We start from the raw sequence: 9,252 nt of genomic DNA, 5'->3' as shown, positions 1-9,252 counted from the left end.
CCAATATGCCAAGTCGTGCGCGCCATTTTCGTTGGCCCTACAATGCCGTCCTTCTCTATGCGGCTACCAAAACGAAGGCGTGCGAAGATCAACGGCCACGCTTCAATCCTAGATGCAAATCCTAGCCGTCCAAGATCTCCAGACAACGCATGGTAACCTTTGGCCCAAAACCTTAGTTTTGGCCATGCCAAACCGCGCCAAGTCATGCCATGCCACATGTGCCAATGGCATGCCAACCACCTTATCGCGCCATACCATGCCGTCCTTCCCTATGCGGCTACCAAAACGAAGGCATGCGACGATCAACGGCTAACCTTCGATCCTAGATGGAAATCCTAGTCGTCCAAGATCGCCAGACAACGCATGGTAACCTTTGGCCCAAAACCCTAGTTTTGGCCATGCCAAACCGCGCCAAAGCATTGCTATGCCACATGTGCCAATGGCATGCCAAACACCTTGCCGCGCCATACCATGCCAGCCTTCCCTATGCGGCTACCAAAACGAAGGCGTGCAACGATCAACGACCACCCTTCAATCCTAGATGCAAATCCTAGCCGTCCAAGGTTGCCAAACAATGCACGGTAACCTTTGGCCCCAAACCCTGCCAAGGTATGCCATGCCACATGTTCCAATGGCATGCCAACCACCTTGTCGCGCCACGCCATACCGGCCTTCCCTATGCGGATGCCAAAATGAAGGCTTGCAACGATCAACGACCACCTTTTCATCTAAGATGCGGATCTTAGCCGTCCAAGGTTACCAGCTAACGCATGACAACTTTTGGCCTTAGTTTGATCGCGCCTAAACAAAGCCAAAATCCTAACTTTTGCCCGCGCCTAAACCTGGCCATATTCAAGCCATACCGAGCATGCTTTCATGCCACTGGCTACCAAACGAAGGGTTGCAATAATTAACGGCTACCTTTCCTCTTAAGATGCAAAATCTCGACCGTCGAAGGTCACCGAGCCGGCAAGTCTCCCAAGCTCGACTTGCCAGATGACAATAACATGCTACATGTTTTCCACGAAAACACTCGAGACATCAACGCATATCACAAACTGGGGGATGCTCATTGGGTATTGGTTTGGCGGTTTGCAGCGCACGGCGTACATTACGCCCGTTAAGAAAGCGTCATAAGGATGAGGCGGTTAGTAAATACAGAGAGTAATAGTGAAACGCTTTCTTTTATGGAACATAAATTCCAGGTGTTACAGGTTACCACCTCCTCCCATTTACTCACCCGTTTTCCATTGCTTAATGAGACCAGAGTACGTTTCACTTCGACTTGTATAAATATGCATGACCTATTTTCACCGAACAACAAGTTCAGGTCAGGAGCATACAACACTCAGAAAACATTTGCTATCTTTCCATCTGTTAGCTTCCCACTTTCTGATACAAGTCGTAGAAAACAACTACTCTTCCAGAATCAACTATTTTGGTCTCAACACTTTCTTCGCTTCCCTCCCCAAAACCAGCCCTTCTCCTTCACTTTATGACGGAAGCAAATCTGGAACGGCCATTTCTTGGTTTAGGCCGGATTTGTAAATATTGATCTCTCGAATCTAAAGTACTCCCTTGCAGTACATTGTTTAGGGTTTAAATTCGTTTCTCACCCACACACCCGAAATTACCAAAAACAGCAAAAACAATTTTCACCCTCAAACATTAGGCAGCCGTAATGAGTTGCAGCATTGCCGGTCCAGCACTTTTTTGCTCATACCATCTAATTTAGAGATGATTGCGGCGTACTGGCCTCTCATATCATCTGCCTCGGCAGTTCGATGCAAGAGATGATTGTGGCCAAACTTGATGAGGCAAGTTGTACTACATTCCTTGGATTCTCATACTTCCTATCAAGGCGTTTGACTTAGGCGTGGCCTCGAAAGTAAGCTACATCGATATGCAAGTTAGCGGAGCTTGCATAAGCCTAAGGAAAGTACGTCATGAGCCTGATTGATGCACCCTTGGCACGAGCGAGACAAGTGCATGCTTTCAGCAATGCCTAAGTTAAGTGAAGAGGGGGTATTAGGCCTGCAATGGCCTGTGCGTATGTCCAAGGCATGCCTTATGCCTGGACAAGACTCAGAAGCCAGTGCTACATGTAAGGTGCATCGGCCATAGCCTTCAAGGCTTTAAACCCTTCGCAGAACAAGGGTAAGTTGGAACGGTGTGGAAGCTAAGTTAGCTGCATCACGCTCCACGAGCACCCTTGCAAGGGCAAATGGACGTGCATTTTGCCTAACTTTAAGGCCCGGTAAGCGGCGTCATCATGATGCATCGGTGAAGTTATGGCTTGCCCGCCCTTGCGTGCTAGGAGTAATTTTCCGTTCCGTTACAATTTGATTGTCTGAATCCTCTTCTTCTTCCTCAAGAGCAATCCGATCAAGCCTTTGTTCTTGTTTTTGTTGAGCTACTGATTTTGTTTTTCATTGTAGATTGGGATTGGGTTTCTTTCGTGGGGGCATGGTTATAGATTCGAGTAATCAACGAAGATATTTTTGAACCGACGATGAAGAACGATGGTGTTAACGATGAAGAAAAAAATTCAAAACCCTAACTAGCAAGAGTGCCGGAACAGATGGGGGATACTGATTTTGGTTTTTGATTTTTAGTTTTAGGTTTAAATTTTGAGGGAAAGGTATTATAGCCTTTTCAATATATTTTTGATTAACCAAAGGGTATTTTAGTATTTCCGTCCCCAAAAAACACCCCTTAGCAGACACTATTGATGGGGATAGTAATTTACATCCCCCAATTAACAAAGTATCCCCCAATTACGCCTTCTTTAAAAACGAGTCTTTTGCCTAGCAAATTTATGATATCTTCGTTATACCGACCAATTTTATAACCACATCTAAAATATCTAAATATTTGGAAACTATTTTCACTAGAATAAAATATATATACCTGGCACAACATACCATTATACGAGACACGTTTTTTTTTTTTTTTTGATCATAATCCAAACCAAAATTCTAAAGACAAAGCTTATCCATCCATTTAACCTTCTATCATTATAATTTCGATAAATTAATTACTTCGCTATAATAATAAAAAAATTCGGTCCCAACTAAGTTTGTGCAGGCTAAATTTTAACTCGATAAATTAATAATTTCGTTAAAATAATAATTTTCTTTGATCCCAACACTATTAATTTATCAACTTTTATTGTACCCGAAACTAGCCCTTGCTTAGCCACAAAGCAATGTCATTAGACTCTATCTCTTGTTTAACATTTCCAAGCCTCTAAAAGATTTTTCAACATTTAAACGTGTCCTTTACTCTATCAGAAAGATTTTTGAGATCAAGTAGCAAAAAAGTTCATGGAAAAGAACATTTTTGGTCAGCTATGTTTGTTGGGTTCGGTGAAGACCAATCGTCAAACCGACATTGATACTAATTGACCCCATACAACCTTAATCCATGGGGGATTAGTTTTCTAATTAAAAAAGAGTACGGTTCCATTGCTATCTCACACCATTCAGTTTGACACAATGGCAAACGGTAGGGCGTGAAAGTTTTCAAATACTACAAGCACAAAATAGACGTATGTGTATACTGAATTTATTTTTATATACACTCGCTTAAAAAATGTTAATTTGGAGTGATGTTTGGGGAAATTGAGATGAATTATGTGGAGTTTATGAATTTCAAGGTGAAGTCAGATAAGTCCAAACCAAATTCTGAATTTTGTAGACTTATGGACTGAGACTAGTTCTTGGTATACGGCACCTCTATTGCTATAAAAAAATATGGCGAAACTTGAGGTTTTCTTTTTCCGTATGGGTATTAAAAGTTTGTAGCAACGTGAAGTTAAACAAACACAAAATTGGTTAAAAAGATCAAAATCAAGAATTTCTGGGTGAGAAAGACTTGTACATTTTGACACTATTTAAATGGACAAAAATTAAAAAGATAATGTTCAAATGGACAAAAATATAAAAATAGTCAGGATGTAACCAGTTTCATCCTACCCATTTTCAAATATTTTTTCTTATTTTTATCAGGATGCATCCAGTTTCATCCTTTCTATCTTTTAAGTTTAAGCCAGGATGAATCCAGTTTCATCCTTGCTAAATTTTTGTTTGTCCATTTCACTCATACTTATTTTTTACTCGTCTATTTGAACCATGTTTTAAAATTTTTTGGACAAATGAGTCATTTTCCGATAAAACAATTAACAGGTAATCCTACTATTTCGTATGTTAGAAATTTCTTTTCTTACACAGTTCTTAAAATTGAAGTAAAAAGTGAGCTATCACCTCCAAACCCATTAGTGAATGTGCACAAAATCGAAATTGCCCAAACCATTGTTTTTGTTCCGATGTCGATGAGCCTAGGCATGTCAACTCTGGTCCATGTAGTCAGCCGCATAGACACAGTGTCTCCCACGCCTGGTTTATTTTTTATCTATAGGAATGAAAATCATTCATTCCGCCACTTGAGCAAATCATGCATACCTTTACCAATAATACATGCTCAAGCTGAAACTTGCAAAAGGTTCACAGAATTCAGTCCTTCCACCCATAATGCCTTTCCTCATGACCCATACATTCTTGGGAAATGCTCGCATTTTGTTGAAAAATATATTTCTTGCCATAAGCATGCAAAACATACTTAATGACAAAAAGCTTAGGCAGGCCCGATCCTGACAATTTGGTGGCTCTATGCAAAAAAATTTTTGTGGCCCCTTGACTTAAAAGAATGGTACTCCTAAATCCTAACTACGATAATAGGTAAAGTACTTGAGAAAAATCAACCAATTTGAGTTATGAATAATTAGTAAAGCCTAATGAGTTACCTGATAAAGATAGCTTTGCAACAAACCATTATCAGACATTGTGAAGTCAAGCACAGTAAGTTTTTTGGGATCTCCTTGGCTCCTTCCATGATCTTGCAAGTATTTCCTGCTAATCCAGTAACATTTTCTGTTTTGTAAGGACTACTTATATTGCATTAGACAACAATGCTTATCAGTACTAATATCAAAGTACAAATTCAAAAAGAGACTTGTAAGACCACAACCCGACATAAGAACAAAAAATAATATTAAGTAGTTTACTCATTGTCGCCAAAGTTACATGTTATTGACTAGAAAAAGTTCAACATTATCACTCGAAAATCGATTCTCTTCGTACGTTTTCACATGCAAAATCATGTATAAGCGATCCATAGTCTATATTTGCTGACATTACGTGTTCGATAGACAACATAGCCAACCCGTTTAATCTTTCTTGCGACATAGAAGATCGAAGATAATTTTTGATCAACTTGAATTTAGAAAACACTCTCTCCGCCGTTGCAACAGTTACCGGTATAGTTAACAAAATTCTGTAGGCTACCCACGCATTTGGAAATAAACCAACCATATTCTTCAAATCTTCCAGCACTTCAATGGGTTTTCTTACCTCATTCGGTAACATACAAGACATCACCATTAATTCACTAAACAAGTATGCTCCGTCGATATCACTTGATGTTCCGTCTTTCAGATAACTTTCAAGCTCAGTACATAAACTCAACAATTTCCGATCATCCATAAGAGTTAACTTTTGCATATCAAATAAGAACCCAAACTTTTCTTCATAAATTTGAAACTGCTCAAACCGAGTCCTCACAGAGAAAAGAGCTTGATCCATTATGTATATGAAAAAATTAGCCCTAAATGATTCTTCAGGTGATTGACGTACTTCCACATTTTTTGGCTCACCGAATGGCGTCTTTTTATAAATAAAACGCTTAATTCGGAACTCGGGTTCAATGCCCATCTGTGTTGCAATAACTCTAGATTCATCCAAGTCTTTTTCAAACCCATTGTCCCTGTATGATTCCAGAAAAGATATAAGTCCTTTTAATTTCTGAACAACATCATTTATGTCGATATCTTTCCCTTGAAGTGTTTTTCTTACGACATTTACAACGAATAAAACATTATGCCAGATAACCATACTAAGCAAGAACTCAAAATTCTCCATGTTTCCTTCAATACTGTTCTCAGCATCATGCCTCACCTTTTCTTCTTCACAATTCTCTGTTAAATACGCTAGAGCTTCTCGAATTTGTGGGGCTTGTTGTCGTACTGCTTTAACACTTTCCACTCGACTCTCCCACCTTGTTTGAGACAATTTTTTCAATGTAATTCCCTTTGAACCTTTCATCTTATCCTTGAAAACTTTCCACCGCTTTGGAGAAGCTGAAAATATCACATAAATACTTTGAAGTGCACCAAAAAAGTACCTCCATAAGGGCTACACTTGACCATATCGCTGATAGTAAGATTAAGGCTATGACAACCGCATGGAATGTAAAATGCTCTAGGGTTTACCTGAAGCATCTTTTTTTGTACACCTTTACGCAATCCTTTCATATTGGAACCGTTGTCATATCCTTGGCCTCTTACGTTACCAATGTCAAGCTGAAGATCGCTCAATGTATCTTGAAGCACGCGAAAAAGGCCTTGACCAGTTGAGTCATCCACCTTTAAGAACCCTAAGAAGAACTCTTGCACTTTTACTGGAGTACTAGAAGTATCCACACATCTAATCACAAGAGTCATTTGTTCTTCATGACTAACATCCGGAGTACAATCCAGTATAACAGAAAAATATTTAGCTTCTCGTATCTTCTTAAGAATCATACTTTTTGTTTCATTGGCCAACCTCAATATGAACTCATTTTGAATCTTGTAACTAAGATAATGATAATGAATTTCATTATTTTGTATACGATGAAGATGCATTTTCATTACCTCATCGAATTCAGCAGCCCATTCAATGAATCCCAAAAAGTTTCCATTGTTTGGTTGACCAATCTTTTCATTATCTCCATGAAATGCTAAACTTCTTCTTGATAAAGTTCTTACAAGGCTAACTATCCTCTCTAATACTTTCCTCCAGTGTTCTTTTTCTGTTTTGATCAGTTCTTGCATACCTTTGTCAATGGTTTGTACCTTTCTCAATCTCATCTCCAATTCAGTCCATTTTAGCATACATCTGTAGTGCTGATCACAAATTTCATGTTCCTTAAGCTTTGTACTTAAATTTCCCCAATCTTGAAAACCTTCGCAAGCTAACTGCTTATCACTTCTGCGATTACTAAACAACTTGCAACAAAAACAATAAACTTTGTTTTTGGTTATTGAATATATTAACCAACTTCTATCACACTTTTCACCATTAACAAGAGTTTGATCATAATAGTAATTAGAAAAACGTCTCCTACTTACTTTATCTCTAGGAAATTCATATTTTGAAACTCTTACCGGGCCTTTTTGGACCAACTTATCTCTCAAAGCTTGATCAATAACATCCCAATTCCCTGGATCATCAATATCTAAAGGTTGATACTCATCATCGACTTCATCGTTTTGTACCCCAACCCCATCATTATCATTATCGACCAAATCATTAGGATTTGGCGTTGCATCATTCTCGTTTGTACTTCCATTTCCACCATTACCATTATTAGCAGTCATAGTTTCATCTCCAGGTGCATCATTTGTGGCTGCAATGGGTTGAAAATATTTATTTATGTCTCCTTCTTGGGACTTTGTGACTGCTGCCATGGCTTTCTCTTTTTTACGCTTTTTATTCCCAGGAACATGCTTCCTAGTTGGAACATGAGGCATATTTAAATAGGAATCCTTGGCACTGTACGAAAGAACATTTAGAATTCAGTTACGGTGAAGTATAAAAATACAAAAAAATATTGAATGCAATGATGTGTTGTTACACATGAAACATTCAATTAATCCAACCAAACAGTAATATATTGGTCCTATTGGATACCCAGAAATAGTGATCACAATCAATTAAGAGATCGAAGTCATAGTTTTGAAATTATACCAAATAAAAAGAGGAAAAGTATTAGTCTAAATAAGAGTACTTAACAAGTGAAGTGATACTGACACAACGAATCACTCAATCAATCACACCTTCAATAATTCAATTCATAATTATTCGCATGTCTCAGCACTCATCAAATACTCAAATGTACACCCTTGATCCTTCCAATCAAAACAAAACTTCATGTAAATGAATTTAGCACTAAGAAAATACCACATAAACTTTGTTAACTCCTTCATTGAGCTCTGTGAATATCTAGAAACTACACCTATGGGAAATTCCAAGAGCTAATAAGTAATAGCCACTGGTAGTCTTAAATGGCTCACTTATAAATAATGAATCAATTCAAAGTAAAGTGGCTAAATAGGCAACAAACAAAATAGGGAATTAGGGTTTAATCCATCAATAAAAACAACAATAATCAAAATAATTAATAAACTAAATCATAGAAATCAAAAGAAGAGGACAAAGAATTAAAGAAATTACCTTAATTTAATGAAATTGATTTCTAAAATAAACCCTAGGCAATGAACAACATAAACTATCAGGGTTGAATCCATCAAGACAAACAACAATAGTAGAAATAATTAATAAACAAAATCATACAAATACAAAGAACAAGACAAAGAGATTACCTTAATGAAATTGAATTTCAGAAATAAACCCTAGTTTTCTTTTCCTTTCTTTTTTTCTCTCTTCTATTTTTTTTCTTCAGTTTTTTTTCGTTTTTGATTTCTTAATCTCGTTTTTCTCTTTTAGGTAGCATAACCGAAGAGTTTTCTTGAGAACAGGAAGACGTGTCTTGTCCATGGAACTAACTATTTTTATTTTGTGGCCCCTTTGAAATATTTGATTTGCAGAAAACACTCTTTTTTTTATTTTTTCTAATCGGACGTACATGTAAAATGTGACCCCCAATTTTTTGTGGCCCAATGCAAGGCATTGTCTGCATGGGCCGGCCCTGAGCTTAGGTTAGTTAATCTCCATAAAAGTCTTCCAAAGTTAATGACAAAATTAGTATTTATCTTCTTCATCATGAATCAAGCTTAAAGATTAAGTTAGCTAGAGACGCATTTGAAAGTCAATACGAGCTTTTCCAAAATGTTCAGAGACTATGCGACTCTTTGAGACCATAATCTGGTGATTATTTAAGTGAAAAAGTAATGAGAGAATGGCCCAAGAGCAGTTAAACCATGAATCCATGATCATGACTGAGGACTAATGAGATATGAAAACTACGAAAAAGGAAAAGAAAGAAGAAGGTGATGTCCCATCCATCAAATTCCCAAGATACGAGGGAATAATGAAGCACATCCAAAGCAGTGGAATTTTTGTTGCATGTAGTCGTTTGTCTTTTGACTTTCTGCATTGTTATCCTACGATAGCACCAGCGGTTTTAATCTTT

General features: G+C 37.7%; 2 protein-coding genes across 4 annotated transcripts; both read right to left on the bottom strand.

Moving 5' to 3' along the window:
- Positions 1-5,034: 5,034 nt before the first annotated feature.
- On the bottom strand, positions 5,035-8,623 carry LOC113299939 (zinc finger MYM-type protein 1-like). 3 transcript variants are annotated; one of them, XM_026549069.1, is made up of 3 exons: positions 8,483-8,623; positions 6,329-7,652; positions 5,035-6,196 (listed from the first exon to the last, which is right to left on the bottom strand). In XM_026549069.1, exons 2-3 carry the CDS (start codon positions 7,628-7,630, stop codon positions 6,158-6,160), a joined length of 1,341 nt encoding a protein of 446 aa, XP_026404854.1. In that variant the 5' UTR covers positions 7,631-7,652; positions 8,483-8,623; the 3' UTR covers positions 5,035-6,157. The 3 variants fall into 3 exon arrangements, with proteins under 3 accessions (XP_026404854.1, XP_026404853.1, XP_026404851.1); XM_026549068.1 differs by adding an exon at positions 8,334-8,367 and having other exon boundaries at positions 5,035-7,652; positions 8,483-8,615; XM_026549066.1 differs by having other exon boundaries at positions 5,035-7,652.
- LOC113296216 (zinc finger MYM-type protein 1-like) lies at positions 5,115-5,978 on the bottom strand. The gene has a single exon (XM_026544538.1). The coding sequence runs from the start codon at positions 5,976-5,978 to the stop codon at positions 5,115-5,117; it is 864 nt and encodes a 287-aa protein (XP_026400323.1).
- Positions 8,624-9,252: the final 629 nt, after the last annotated feature.

The sequence above is a fragment of the Papaver somniferum genome, chromosome 7 (assembly GCF_003573695.1).
Source record: "Papaver somniferum cultivar HN1 chromosome 7, ASM357369v1, whole genome shotgun sequence".
Lineage (NCBI taxonomy): Eukaryota > Viridiplantae > Streptophyta > Magnoliopsida > Ranunculales > Papaveraceae > Papaver > Papaver somniferum.
The sequence above is the reverse complement of the archived record's forward strand: the minus strand, read 5'-3'. Positions and strand labels throughout refer to the sequence as shown.